Genomic DNA, 14431 nt, shown 5'->3' with positions numbered 1-14431 from the left:
GGTCGTGGCGAAAGACTTTATATTTACGTAAAATATTTTTATGTTTTGATCCCAAGTTTGTATCCTGGAGAAACAAAACAACCGGGGAATATAAAGCAAGAATGTCTGTTACGCCACTGTAGTTTTTTATTATGCCTCGACAGTTCCAGTAAATTAGGAACGCCATATCTAATAACTTTTGGTGATATATTTAAAAAAACCTATGCTCCCGGTTTTGTGGGGTCTGTTATTGGAGTTTTGCTTCCTTTTTGTGTTCAAGGAAGTTCCGCCACCGCTGCTGCGGAGGCGGGCTACTGCTTATATCCATCGCCTCATGCGAGGCGATCGATTTCCGCGGAGAACCCGCGGGCGTACGGATTTGTGGCTTCTCCCTACGGGGGGAAGCCGTGCGGCCTACCGGCTCAAGGGCCAGCGAGCCTTTCTTTTGTGATGACAGGGCAGCCTTGGCTGCACCTGTCAAAAATGTGGATGGCCCTGCCTGGGCAGTGGCCTGAAGTTGGGGTGGTGTATCACCAGTCCCGCCAACTTTGGTTGTGCCAGAGGCCGCCGTCAGGTGCACCTCTGGAATGTCAATGGTGCCGACACCGGAGTGCCGTTCGAAAGGGGGACGGGGCAGGCACACACCAACGATGGTGTACTGTGTGCCCGCTGTCACCAGACGCCGCTCAGCCCCCCGGTGCACGGCGTCAACATATGACCTGGCTGTCTCTTCCTTAAACTTTTTCCTTGCCTCAGGGTAAGATATATTTTCTCGCACTTTCAGATTTATGATTTGATTTTCTTTCTTGAAAACTTCACAGGTTCGCGAGTAGGCTGCGTGTGGACCTTTGCAATTCGCACATTTCGTTTCAGTTTCTTGGCAGTTGTCTGTTTCACGTTCGGTTTCGGCACATTTCCCACAGGTCTCCTTGCCTCTGCATGTCTTGCTGCCATGGCCATACCTTTGGCATTTGAAACATCTCCTAGGGTTAGGAATGTACGGGCGCACTGGGCACCTGATGAATGCAACTCGGATAGACCAGGGCAGACGAATGCTGCCGAATGTTCGAACGATGTGAGGTGTTGTTTTTTCTTCTCCTTTACGCCTTATTGTGATGCGGCGAAGGGACGTCACGTTTTGGTCACGCAAATTCGCGAGGAGCTCTTTTTCATCCTCTGTCATTAGCAAGCGCTCAGAAATTACTCCCTGAACGCTGTTCAGGCTTCTGTGGGGTGTTACAGTAATGTCAAGATCGGCAAGTTTCTCTTGTTTGAGTAATGCATCACTCTGCTTTTTGGATTTCACTTGTACAAGAAGATCTCCTGAGGACAGTTCTTTTGCTTCATATTCCTCGCTTATGTTAGCCACTAGCCACTTTTGTATTACAAACACTGATAGTGCTGCCACTGGAGCGTTTTGCTCAACAGCGTGGACTATCAGGAAATCTGGGAAATTTTCAGTAGATTTTGCAGTTGGAACTGCGATTCCTTCGGTGAGGTACCGTTTCCGGTTCCGATCGTTTTTTTCTTGAGGGGGGAAAATTGAGAATCCATGCGGCATGTATGGATTAAGGTTTCCTATTCTGTCACTTGTGCTTCACCCTTATAGACACAAGAAGGTCCCGGAGCCCCCCACCTGGTATACAGATGGGGAGCCCGTCGGCCGGGGCTTGACCATGGCCCCGACCGCCACCGTTCATGGTTTCTACCCTTCACCTTAAAACCTATCGCCACGGTGCGGATGACAGCTTCGGTATGAAAGCTAGGGTCCGTGGTGGCGCCAAGCACCATCACCTTGAGACTCAAGGTGCCCTTGCGGGAGTGTAGTGCTAGTATCTTCAGGCAGTCGCTTCAGGGATATTCTGGGAAATTTGCGTATCGTTCTTCCACGTGTTCGCAGCGCGATCCTCCGTAACCGCCGCGATCATCACACGCTTTATCGCTGCATGTGGTTGGCATATGGTGATCTATTTATTGTCTTGATTTTTCATTTAATATATAAAATATACGTTTTCTTTAGTCGTACCCGATTAATGAAAAACTACCAGTTTCTCAGGAAGGCTTTTACCAGATATGCATTAGGCTACAAGTTTTTAGTTTTTCATATCTCTGATTGGTGTTCTTTCGTGTCTTTGGCGTTCTTGAGATACGACAACGTGTTTGAAGAAAGTCAGTTTACATAGGGGATGAGGTTCTTGAAGTGGCACGGGCCGGCGCACGTGGCTGAGAGGTTATGGTGCTCGCCTACTGGCCCGAAAGACGCGGGTTTGATTCCGGCCGCAGCGGTCGCATTCCGAACGGAGCGAAACGCTAGAGGCCCGCGTACTGTGCGATGTTAAAGAACCCCAGGCGGTCGAAATTACCTGGCGCCCTCCACTACGTTGATAAAAGTTAATGGATTGTTTTTCCTTATTTGGCTGGCTGGAGCAACCACTGCTCTGTTCGTCCTGTAAGGCTTGAATGCTCGGCTTCCCCCGCCCACACGTGCAAAGAAACACATCGATGCCCTCCGGCATGCAAAAGCTGCTCACCTTCATTGGCACCGTCCCGGACTTCAATCTTGTCGTACGGGCAGTCCTTGTACGGGTCCAGCTGGATGTCGACAAAATACAGAGTTATGATGTTCTGCGGGCCGGCGTCCAGAGGCACGCGGCACGAAGAGTTGGCCGGGTAGGCTTCCGGATAGTTCGGGCTGCTGATGAAGCCCCGCGAGTCCTCCGTCCACACGCGGCAGTTGCCTGCGCGAAAGAAGGGAACCAGCATCAGTGCACACCCTCACTAACCAAAGAGGAAGCCCCGGCTCTTTTGCTTGCTTTCTTGAGTTTTTCCACAATTTATTTGTTTACTGAATTACTCATTCATTGATTTCATTTTTGAGTGATTTGATTGATTGATTTTATTTATTTATTTGCTTTATTTATTGACTTTCTGACTGTCTCATTAATTCGTTCATTCGATCATTCAGTCATTTTGGCTACCTGATGCAATGATTATTCCAAAATATTCCGAAAACCCCGGAGTTGCTCTTTAAGGATTTTACATGATGTACTTGATTTCGGATCCGAAAAAGCGGCTTCTGCAAATTTCGGCTGCATACCCCGCCATTTTGGCATTAACCGGAACCGCTTTGCGGCCACATGTCATGCTGTCTGAGTTGTGCCGTTAAACATATTAGCAGAAAGTGACCAACGGTGACGCCCGCAGTCATGACCATTTCTGGCACGATATCTTCACCCAAGCTATAAGGACTACCAGAGATTTCCAACGCTGCTACCTCTGGAGGTCGCTGAGGCCTACAGCGCTGAAACAACGGTAATCGGTAGCACCGTTACGAGAGCGGAAACACACGCACAAGTGCGTGTTACTCACTCGGTTCGACGTGCTGCTCCTCGAGCTCGTTGTAGCCGTGGTACCTAGCGCGGAAGCCCTGTAGGTTGACGATATCGTCCGAGTGGAAGTGCACCGCCATCGCGTTACCGGTAGAGCGAAGCTCCAGGGAGCTCTTCTGGTTTTCCCGGCAGAAGCGTCCCAGCGACTTGCTGTCTGCGCGCAGAGGATAAGCGAAACGATACCGGCATTATTAGCGCTGATTGATAGGAACAGGCCGTAAACATACCTTGGGCGTGAGCACTTTCTACATTAGAGTTAAATACTTTTACAGGTGCTATGGCGTATAAATAAAGAACACGTTTCACGACCCGTTTACGTTGTTTGTATTGCTTCTGCAAGACGATCTCTCTCGTAGCAGCACGGCCCACCAAGAACAGAGACATAAAGACATACAGAAATGTGAACCGGTTCCGAATTTAAGTGCATACCTTAATGTCCTCGAATGTCCGCTCCTATAAGACACTTTTAGTTAGGCGTACGCAGTGACTCTGCTAGCAACGACTACGCATGCGCAGAACGTTGCGTATCTCGCAGCGTCTAACGGGCCTATGCACGCTACAAACCATAACGTGCGCACGCTACGGGTACGTTACGGGATGCGTTGACAAGATGGCGGCGCCCTGCTCGCCTACTTCGGAATAAATACATGTCGCCGCTGGATTCTCCGACGCAATGGCTCGCTGAAATGGTAGCGGTTCGCTTTTACTTCGCACACTCTCGCCCACATGGAGCGGTATAAGAGATAAATAGCCCCTGTTTTTCAGATAATTCGGCGCTTAATTCTCAAGCTCTTTGGCCTAACTTAATGCAGTGTGTTTTGCTCGTGGGAACGATGACTGGCGAAGCAGTTTTCTAGTTCTTACATTTTCTACGGTTTGCATTTTTTTTTGTTCTTGGAACAAAAAAGCCTCGCAGTGCACTCACCCTACTTATCAGTAATCATGGGTGAATTTCTTCAACCGAGGGTTGATATGCTTTGACATCTTGTTACTAGAAGGCGCTACTGTTTACGCGCGTCCGTGAGGGGCGCTACAGCAAGGCCAACTAAAAGTGTCGTGCTTGCGCTATTTACAGCGTACGCAATGCAGTAAGGGATGCGTACGCAAGCTTACTGCGTACGCCCAAGTAAAAGTGTCTATTTACGTATCGTGCACCACCGGGAACGCATAAGGAGCAAGAACAAAAAGTCATTCTGCCATTGAGCATAATACGTGCAAAAAAATAATTCAAGATTTTAAACCCCCGAAGAGTCAACTTTTTCTGGCCACGAATATTCCCTGTTACGCGGCCTGAAGGGTGCGCGCGGCGCTCCTCGTGCTGAGAGATTTCCTCCTCACGAGAGCAGCTGAAAGATCGTCCATACAATTGTCTGCAGCAGAACCAAATCCATATCATGTCACGCAGGCTGCCGCTCACCGCCCTTGGATCGGCGGAGCCTGTGGCCGTGTCTGTTCCAGAATTAAATGCCGCCATAAGTTTCAAGCCCGATTGAAGTAGAAAGGTCTGTGACACTTACTACAGCGCGTTGGCAAAAAATGCAACAAAATGTGGGAGACCAACAAGAACAGCGCTGATTGAAGTTCTTGTCGTCGTACACGTTTCCAATAAATATATGAACTACAAACCATAGTAACTGCTACTGCACGTTACAAGTAATCGAACAAAACGCCAAGCTTGTCTTCTTGTACACCGTGAAGTAAGCAAGTAGGTAAATGGGGAGAAAATACAGCACAGACAATGATAACAATACTACAGTTATTCAAGCTACTTGAAAGTAAGCAGTGCGAGAACAAAGGCCGAAAGAAAGACGACAAAAATTTGCAAGAGAAAGAAGAATAAAATGCAAAGAAATTCTTCATCACAGGGAAATGGTTGTTGAAACACTACAGATCATACAGAAACAGATAAGCTGCCCTCCGCCTGCGTAATAAAAAATGCCTCAAGTGTTTCTTCCTCCCTTTTCTCTTTACCATACTATAATGATCATGCTTCGTTTAAATTCCGTGACTATCAATCTACCTTAGAGAGCCCGACGAGGAAATCTCTCTTCATTTTGAACACATTTTGTCTATCATGTCTTGCATGTCACTTTGCGCAATCGACTATATCGCTTGATGTTAACTATGAAATATGATTGTGGGGTTAGAGACCTATGCAGGCGACCAACATTGAGCAACATTGGCTATATCTGGCGTTGTGCCAGTCGGTCTTTTGTGCGTTGAGCACTGCGCAAAATATTGATAGCATACGTGCTGCTTGGAAAACTATTTTGACTTCATATTTTTGCGCTATGTTTTCCGAGCTGTGAGAAACTTTGTGGCCGCAGCTGGCGCTGGGCAGGGCTATTTGGAGAGCAATGCAATAGGCCATTATCCTGCAATCGTTCTGATTATGATGACGAATAGAAGCTGTGTGTGTGTGTGTGTGTGTGTGTGTGTGTGTGTGTGTGCGCGCGTGTGCGTGTGCGTGCGTGCGTGCGTGCGTGCGTGTGTGTGTGTGTGTGTGTGTGTGTGTGTGTGTGTGTGTGTGTGTGTGTGTGTGTGTGTGTGTGTGTGTGTGTGTGGCGTACGTGATTTAGATATTTAGATTTAGATTATTTAGATTATTGGAACAGCAGAATGGTTCATTACTGATGTAAGTGTTTCGTGAAATAAGGAAAAGAAGAGCCGAAAAGCCTGCTCATTTAAGTTTCGAACTGTCAGCATAATGGGGTGATGATTTTGTTCATTCCGACTGGCTGGCGTAACAACGCTGGTGCGCACGCGGGTTCGGAGTGAGTGCTGTCTGAAAAGAAGCAGTCTCAGACCTTCAGTTGCCCACGCAGGAGAGGTATCTCTTCCTAAAACCACTCTGAGATCTGAAGCTACGATGTTTCTTGGAACACAGCACAAGAAAGACATGTGCTCGTACTGTGTGTTTTTCGCCGTTGTTCTCTTGCATCATGGACTTGCTCGTCCAACAATCCGTTATTCACAACCTGCAAGAGAGCACAGGCCGAGCGTGCGAAGGGAAGCGGGCGGGGCTGGGGGGGGGGGGGGGGGTGTTCCTTTTCCGCTTCTTAAAAGAGTTGATGAGACGGCAGTTCCCCTTCATCAAAGCAATGCTAATAAACAATGCTGATCACAAACGAAGGGAGGAATAGTAAATATAAAACGTAACAAAGACCTGTCAGGACTCTGCTTCAAGAGTTCACACTGTAACGCTAATGGCGAGCAGGCCACAATTCTAGAAGCGTTTTAAGAGCGTTAGATCTTGGTACTTACATTTGCCCCTTCCGCGTCTGTTTCTCCGTCCGCTCTAAGATTTTAAGATGGCGGCTAAATCACGTGATCATACCTGCAGCATTCCAGGTACGCAAATCTCGGGTCAGCAAAATGTCACACCTCACCTCACCGTCTGAGCGGCTTCCGAGACTGGAGCCAATCGGGTCGCCATTGGTGACAAAATTGTGTCCCACTCGCTTAGGGCAGACGGTGTGGATTGGTGGAAAACCAATTTCCACAATTCGGCACACAAAGTTGTTAGTCGGGCTAAAGCCTAGAATGTGTGAGGGATTCGTACCGACGACTTTTGCTCCTCGAAACCACAATGGGGGCGACATTCGGAGGGCTGTGGCGGGCGAACCAGTGGTCGCAGAGGAATGCGTGTGGTACCAAACACACTATCAAAGTTTGTCGACAGCATAGGTGAAAACAGCTTGGCTAACGCTCTTCAATTGATATCGCATTCCCGAATCATTCGTTTAATTTTTGTTACGCTTCGATACTTGAAACAATTGGACATATTTTCATTCAATATTTTTTTTGTGGTTGTAGCTTGGACTTGTTGGTCTTGTTTCATGGCTAGAGGGAACAGCGCGAAAAGAGGAAGAGCTTCTGTGTTCGTCCTCATCTTTAGCGCTGCTCTTTCCACTAACCAACTAGGAGTTCTGGCGTCCAATATATAAGGTACGATTCTCGCTATATGATACGGAGTCAGCTTCGCTAAAGTTATCTTTTTCTTTCTCCAAAGGTGTACGTTAAGCGCATAGAAACACAGCAAAAGCGGCCGTCTTCGCAACGCTTCCTGGCAGTAATCCTCTGCGACCGGCCTGAAACAAGCCGCCAAGCGCAGCACGTACTGAATGAGGGTCCGTCGAAGATCTCCACGTAGTCCGAGGAGCAGCGCGGGTTCCGCTCCATGAACAGGGTCTCGAACTTGAGCGCCACCACGTCGCCGGGCTTGACCCTGATCACCGTGAAGCAGTCTGTGTTCGGCGGGTACGTGTCCGGGAAGTTCGGGCTCTCCACGGTGCCGTTGTTGTCCTGCACGTCTCCCGGACAGGGTGGCATGCGCGAGCCGATGACCGCCGGCGAACCGACTGCGCCCAGAAAGGAACCACCGCGAGAGTGACCGCGCTGCTGCCTCTGCTGCTGCTGCTGCGGGCGCGCCGGCGGTGGACCGCCGAAAGATTCGTGCGCTGCGAGTTCAGAAACGGGCGACACTGACTCGCCAGGACATCGGGAGACGCCTGCAAGGGAGACACAATAGAACGGCGCGGGCGCCCTGTTGCATCGCTTCGCCGTGTTTAACGCGGTGCCACCAACCTGTTGTGAAAAAAAAAAAAACGCCGCAAGCAGAAACTTGGCTTAGGGTCCCTTACCTCGCTATTAGCGGTCTTTTCAGACACCTTGAGCGTTGATTTCGCGTCTTGGGCTTTCATCCACAGGAACACTACGCTTAGTTTTTCCATCGATTAATACGTGATTTTAGAGGTGTTCTTTATGGAAATGGAAGGGCGTCTCAAAGATGCAATTAGTTATCAATCTTCACTAACATTGAAGAGGGCACAGGGAATTGCAATCGAAACCTCGTCAAGCGTCACCAAAGACTACTTAGCTGACCCCGGACGCTGCGGCTTTCGAGCAAGAAATTTACGTACTGCTGGATGGTGCTGAAAAACGAACGTCTTACGAGCCATTAGAAGCAATGAAGCAGATATGTGACGACAGAAGCAGCCATTTTACACCCGTAAATCAAACTCTCCCACCGTTCGATGAATGGCCAAAAATTTCTCCGTTTTACTGGACCAAATGAGCTAGGCGTACTCTCTGTGCCACGTGTCCGCAGAAGAATTTCATTATTGCCATGTACTTTAGGTTAAATTAGGTGTTATCGGAGTACCAACTAGCCCAAGAGTCCACTCTTTCATTATGTATTATCAGGATGTCTAGCGATACTATCGAGTGGAGGGGCAGAGTATGGCAACATTAAGAAACAGAGGGCACTGTCAGCATGGGCAAGTTTTGGACGAGTGGCTGAATTGAGCCACGAGTACTGAATGAAGAGCGAGTCTTTTTATCCGCAAGGCAGTTGCCATGCTGGAGCTTTGATGATTGCGAGGGCGCGACAGCCTCTAGCGTTTCTGGACGTCAGTTAAGGATCACGCGAGCTGAAACACGTCCTGCCTGTCATGGACGGAGCACGGCTGCATTGACGGACGGCGCATTCACACAATCACCCCTGTTCTAAATAAAGGCCCTGCGCTCCTCGTACGACGTGCCTCCTTCGATAAAAGCGTGGTTGGGTCCTTTTTAAGCCTCGTTATTTTGCTTGTCTGCGTCACTTGAGCGTGAATAAATGAAGCATTCACTCAACTGTGCACCAAGTTAGCTTTCAAAGCGAATTCGTGTCCAACAACACTCGCATTTAAATATTCGGTTGCATGGTTAAGGGGAGCAAGATTATGAGATTGCGTAAACATGAGTGCTATCGAAACTGTAGACACTGCTGATAACATCTGTCTATTTAGGACACAGAAATTATTCCTGTTCACCAAAAAGAGAAAATTAATTTTTCCATCTGAGCACTGCCGAATTAAAGGTCGAAACCACGCCAGATGTAACACGCAGTTCATTTTTTCTCTCTGCAATGATGAACGCTTCAGTTAAGATACAGGTGCTATGTGTACGCTATATGCATGTATAGGAACGCTAGGTGTAGTTCAAGAACGTACCCAGAAAACAACTCTTTTTCCTTTGCACGCACCATAGATATTCACTTATGGGACCGGACAGGTATCTTTGAGGAAAGAAAGTATGTTGGAGAATACGCAGTATAAAGCCAGCTACAAATGCTCCCTTTTTTTTTTTGCTTTGTCGCGCTGCTAGTCTATGGGATTTGTCAAGCTGCCACAAGTAGCCCTCTTTGTTTGGAGTTCCTCTTATGTGTACAAGTGCAGTCTTCCTTTTTTTCTAATGTCCATGAGGCACGCCGTGCTGAAGTCTGCTGCAAGCCAAGGCAGAAGCGCCTTATCTGCCGACGAGCATGGTATACTGCCCGGGAAGCAAAATCCGCCGTTTTCGCAAGGGCGCTCTGCGAATGCGCGCCTCTCTTCTTCCAGCTTCCTTGGTTAAAAAAAAAGCAAACAAACTGGCTCCCTCAGCGCGTGAGCAGTTCATGTCAGCCTCTGGCGCATGCGACAGATGGCGGCCGCTATCACGCGCGCATAGCTACATGGAGGCACCCTATAGGTACACACTCGCTACAACGCGGGCGCAGCTGGCGCCGCGTGGAACCGAATTCCGCCTGCGGCTCACACGTGCGGTTGTTTCCAATCAGTCGGAGACGAATTTTCACTCCTCCATAGAGGGCAGCACATATTGTGAAAAAGGGGAATTCTGTTTTCTCAGAGGCATGTTCACAAAGCTAGAGGCTAAGCAGCGCTACTCAGCAGCAGACCGGAGACATTTTCTCAGAAGGGATAAGCGAACTATTAAGAACACTCATTCCCATCACGTCTGTGACGAAATGTTCTGATGCTGCGTTTTGTAGTGCATGAGATAACAGTTGCTTTACCCCCTATTCTGTTTTACGCAAGCCGTTAACAGCATGCCAATCCTTTTACCGTTATTCTCTTGGCGTGTCTATTCTGAGGTGTTTGGCAGCAAAAATCACCGTTTGCAAAGCTGTGCCATAAGCCCGGGGCAGGAACCCGCTGTTGTGGTACTGTAACGCCGAGAAAACGGAATTGATTAAACGTTTGGGTCCATACTTCCGCTGGGTCCACTCGCGAGCGGTGCTAACAAATTAACCCAGTTTCACAGAGACAGTGGGGCTATCGTGCCCTTGAGAACCCCCAAAAGCGGTGCTGGCTTGTAAACTAGTTGTAGCGTCGTTTTCTCTGTCGCTGTTAAATGAAGCGATCAGTGTGCGATAAGTGCTTGGTATTTAGGCCACGGTCCATGGGGCTGAGGCTGTGGCAAAGAAGTAAGACGCAGTAGTTTCTTTTTTACGCGACAGTATGACGCTTTCGTTCTGCAAAAAACCGGGCGTCGGCGTTGTTGTGAGTGCAAACTGGAAAAAGCAGATGAGGAAGGAAGCCTTTGATGATAACTGAAGAAGCAGTGCCCTACTCTTTGAAGGCAGGTCAGGATGTCTTAGAACGCGCAACTACAAAAAGAAAGTTATCGAAGAAGATGACACATGTGCTGCGCGTGGTAAATCTGTAGAAACAATAGAACACATCATAATCTAATATGATGGTATCCATCCCGATGTCGATGCAGGCACAGTCACTGTTGCTGAGGCCGCAGGGGTTAGAGACAACAATGGTCATGTAAATAAATCTGCGGTGTAAATTATCAAAAAGCGATGGGAAGATTGGTGTCTGAAAAGGAGCGAGGTGATATAAGGATAAAAGCGTAGGAAGACGTATTTAAAGAAAGTGGCGAATTTAAATAACCTACAACACAGTTCAACGAAAAGGAAGAGGAAAAAAAGCTGAGCATGGTGGCAACTGCCATCACCCCGTTTCAAAGGGGACCCGCCTATCTTCCATCCATCCATCCATCCCAATCTGGATTGGTCGAAAAAGTAGTTAGGTCACACGTGAAGTGGCGGATTTGAAGAGAGAGAATAAAGCATTATAAAAAGTGATTAGAAGGTGGCAACATGACGCAGTCATGATTAGGACATATAAGTAAATAGAGTGCACAAATTGCGCTGAAATGAAAATTGGGGCAAGTATTCGGGAATGGGACTCCTTACAGTTGGGTTGGAGTCAGACACGCTACCGCTAAGCCACACTGGCATTATCGTCGTAGATCCTCGTCGTAGGCATTCTCGTCGTAGACTGTCGTAGATGCCTTCCGTGCCTCCATGTCGAAAGTTTCAGTCACCTTTAAACTGAGCGCGCCCTACAGCAGCGGTAGTTCTCATCTTCAACAGTCCACTGAGCGCACCTGCCGCCGAGGTATTTTTTTTTGCTGGGCACAGTTTAGCCCAAGATATTCAGCTTGCGGGTTTTAGTTCCATTCATCTAGATTGCCTGCCGACACCATCCGGTGACAATAGAGAGATTTAGCAGATCGGAGACGTGCGCATGCATACCAGAATACCTCTGATGCGCACGTAGCGGAGGTGGGGTCAATAAGTGTGCGCAGTCCAGTCTCCGATCTTTCTAAGGATACCGGCAACCCAGAAGTCCTTAGACGTGCCAGCAGCCAAAACTGACATTCCTTGGAAGGGGATCCAGCCCCCTTGGATTGTACTCACAGTTTCGCCGTCCATCTTCAATCTCGTATTTCCTTCCAGCAGCGCCGCGGGAAGATCCGTGGTTTTGCGTGCCGCCGAACTGCCTGCTTCTCCTGCACGACAAGCGTTGTAAGCTGGTCACTCCCGTATTCTGTACGTTCCAAACCGCCCAGAATAATTCCTGAGCATGAGTGGTGTAAAACCTCGAGATGGCAAAGGACTCCAAAGTAAATAGATTTATGATGCATGGTTTATAAGGGTTTAACGTCCCAAAGGGACTCAGGCTATGAGAGACGACGTAGTGAAGGGCTCCGGAAATTTCGACCACCTGGGGTCCTTTAACGTGCACTGACATCGCACAGTACATGGGCCTCTAGCATTTCGCCTCCATCGAAATTCGACCGCCGCGGCCGGAATCGAACCCGCGTCTTTCGGGCCAGCAGCTGAGCACCGTAACCACTCAGCCACCTTGGCGCCCCCAAAGTAAATTGGTTTACTCAACTCGAGTGGAGTAAAGGGCTCCACTGGAATCGGTAGGGCCCTTTGCATTAGATGTTTTAAACGCGCCATCCTTGATTCTATAGTGGACGTGTTGAACGTGGTACGCTACGCGACATCTGGCAGTGAAGCGAAAGCTATAGACTCGAAAGACACACTCTATTCCTAAACAACGGAATGCAATCTCCGGTTGCAGTTATTAATTTTCTCTTGATTATAATGAATTTGCTAGGCACGTCTTGCAACAAAAAGTTTCCATGTACGGCGGTAACTAAACCTGCGACAGCGTGGAGAGAGCAATGCGCCAGGTGGCCAGGCGCACCGTCGTGCAGCCGAACTGCTTGGCGGAATGACGCGGTTACGAAAGCTCTGCCCCTGTATCCTGTCCTTATTGGCAAGGGAAGTTATCCTCAAATATAGGGCTCTTCAGCGCACGGAGACATCGCACTCTCACATCATTCCTTCGTAGTTCAAACATTTTTTCTCCCTTTTTTCTTTCACTCCCTCCTTTATCCCTTCCCTTAAGGTGCGGTTCAGGTGTTCAACGATATATGAGACAGGTACTGCCTTTTCCCCCCAAAAAACAATTATTATTATTATCATCAAACATTTTTTGCCATGTATAGTTATGCTCGATGTGTTTTTAACATTGTCACTTAAAAACTGTAAAAACGCTTTGTGATATTTATTTGCAATTCCTTGTAGTGTCCTTTAAGCGTTCAAGAATAAAAGCCCCCCCTGACGGCTCGATTCTCTTCTGTACTAGAAGGGGCAGCAAAATGCCTCATGCAGTCTCAAAACCTTTTTCAGGGCCTCAAGTCCTGTCAGAAGAAGGTTCAGTGCAGTCTGATAGCGCTCGGTAGGCATGTCTGCTCTGCATCCGAACTGAGAAGAGGCTCCAAGCTTAGTGGAATTTAATTGAAAAATGAATTCGCTTTTTGAAGCAGTCCTTGCGGCGAAAGCAGGTCCCTGATACTACGATTCATTCTCGCTTCCTATCACTTTTGTCACTGAATGGCAATTCACTTTCATTGGTGATTTTCCTGAAAAAAAAACCCTAAAAAATTATCGATCATCTCTTATAGAGATTTCGATAGGGTAAAGCCTTGCGCTTTCTTTCCAGTCGTATCCACGACTGGTTTCGTCGTTGTAGGTAGAAACTTATGAGTCAGAAAGGTTGCACGAGGATTACCCGCAACTGGTTTCGTCATCTTAAATAAAAATCAAAAGGAAGAGTCAACCTACAGCCCAACAAACGTAATCTGGGATCCTGCAAAGCGCTCTCTTTCGCTAGTTCGCCTCGTTAGCGACGGTGCCGTTCTACTGGGCGGCAATTACTGCCTCATACAGTGTTTTGACTTAACGGCCTGTGCCTCATATTGAACGAACGCCTGACACGCCGGTTTTCCGCTCTCGCTGCCACCGGTTTTCCGCGTAAGTATAGGCAGAACCGGTGTACGCGCATTGAACAATTATGCGTCTGCCGATCAAACTACCTGACGGCGACAGGCATGATTCCGCGGAACGGAACGCGAAGCCTGGATTTATTTTTTTTCGTTGTTCCGGAGTCGAACGACAAGTACTGTCCACCTTAATTACTGTGCCACAAGTAGTTGCCTCATCAGGTTAGGCGGCTCCCTTGGGGGCTCGTGCAAGTCCGCTCGTTTGGTTCGCGCCGCATACGAGTGCCGCACGAAACTATGTAAAACACGTTCATCATCTGCTCAGTATGCTTTTGCGATTCGCACAAAAAGTCCTCTAGTTATGCGTGTTTATTAGCTGCCCTCGGCGCTTGTTTGTTGTTGTCCATACCTGAGCGTGCAAGTATATGGAAGTATATGGTAGATGGCTCTGTGTTGCCTATCGTTTCCTGCCCGTTACGTCCGCTGTAGCTTTATCATCAAGCTACATACAATTGGCCTATGAGTGGTATACACGCACGATCTGTTGGCCACCTGAGTGAGTCTAGTGTCGGGACGGATGGCGTTGTGTCTACGTTTGAAACCTCATCACGGCGACACGTGGCGTATGTTGGCGCTAGTGTGAGCGA

The 14431-nt window shown here is 48.3% G+C and overlaps 1 protein-coding gene across 3 annotated transcripts in view; it reads right to left on the bottom strand.

The window, feature by feature from the left end:
- Window positions 1-14431, bottom strand: part of LOC144096695 (mannan-binding lectin serine protease 1-like) — a 105493-nt gene that overhangs the window by 69122 nt on the left and 21940 nt on the right. The window contains exons 2-5 of one of the 3 annotated variants that reach the window (XM_077629537.1): window positions 11905-11996; window positions 7490-7729; window positions 3349-3522; window positions 2511-2717 (exon numbers count right to left, since the gene is read on the bottom strand). In XM_077629537.1, the coding sequence (XP_077485663.1) occupies window positions 2511-2717; window positions 3349-3522; window positions 7490-7729; window positions 11905-11996 (713 nt within the window). Of the gene's footprint in view, window positions 1-2510; window positions 2718-3348; window positions 3523-7489; window positions 7880-11904; window positions 11997-14431 lie in introns of all 3 variants that reach the window. The other 2 variants (XM_077629535.1, XM_077629536.1) reach the window with 2 other exon arrangements.

This window comes from Amblyomma americanum, chromosome 7 (genome assembly GCF_052857255.1).
Source record: "Amblyomma americanum isolate KBUSLIRL-KWMA chromosome 7, ASM5285725v1, whole genome shotgun sequence".
NCBI classification, from domain to species: Eukaryota; Metazoa; Arthropoda; class Arachnida; order Ixodida; family Ixodidae; genus Amblyomma; species Amblyomma americanum.
The sequence above is the reverse complement of the archived record's forward strand: the minus strand, read 5'-3'. Positions and strand labels throughout refer to the sequence as shown.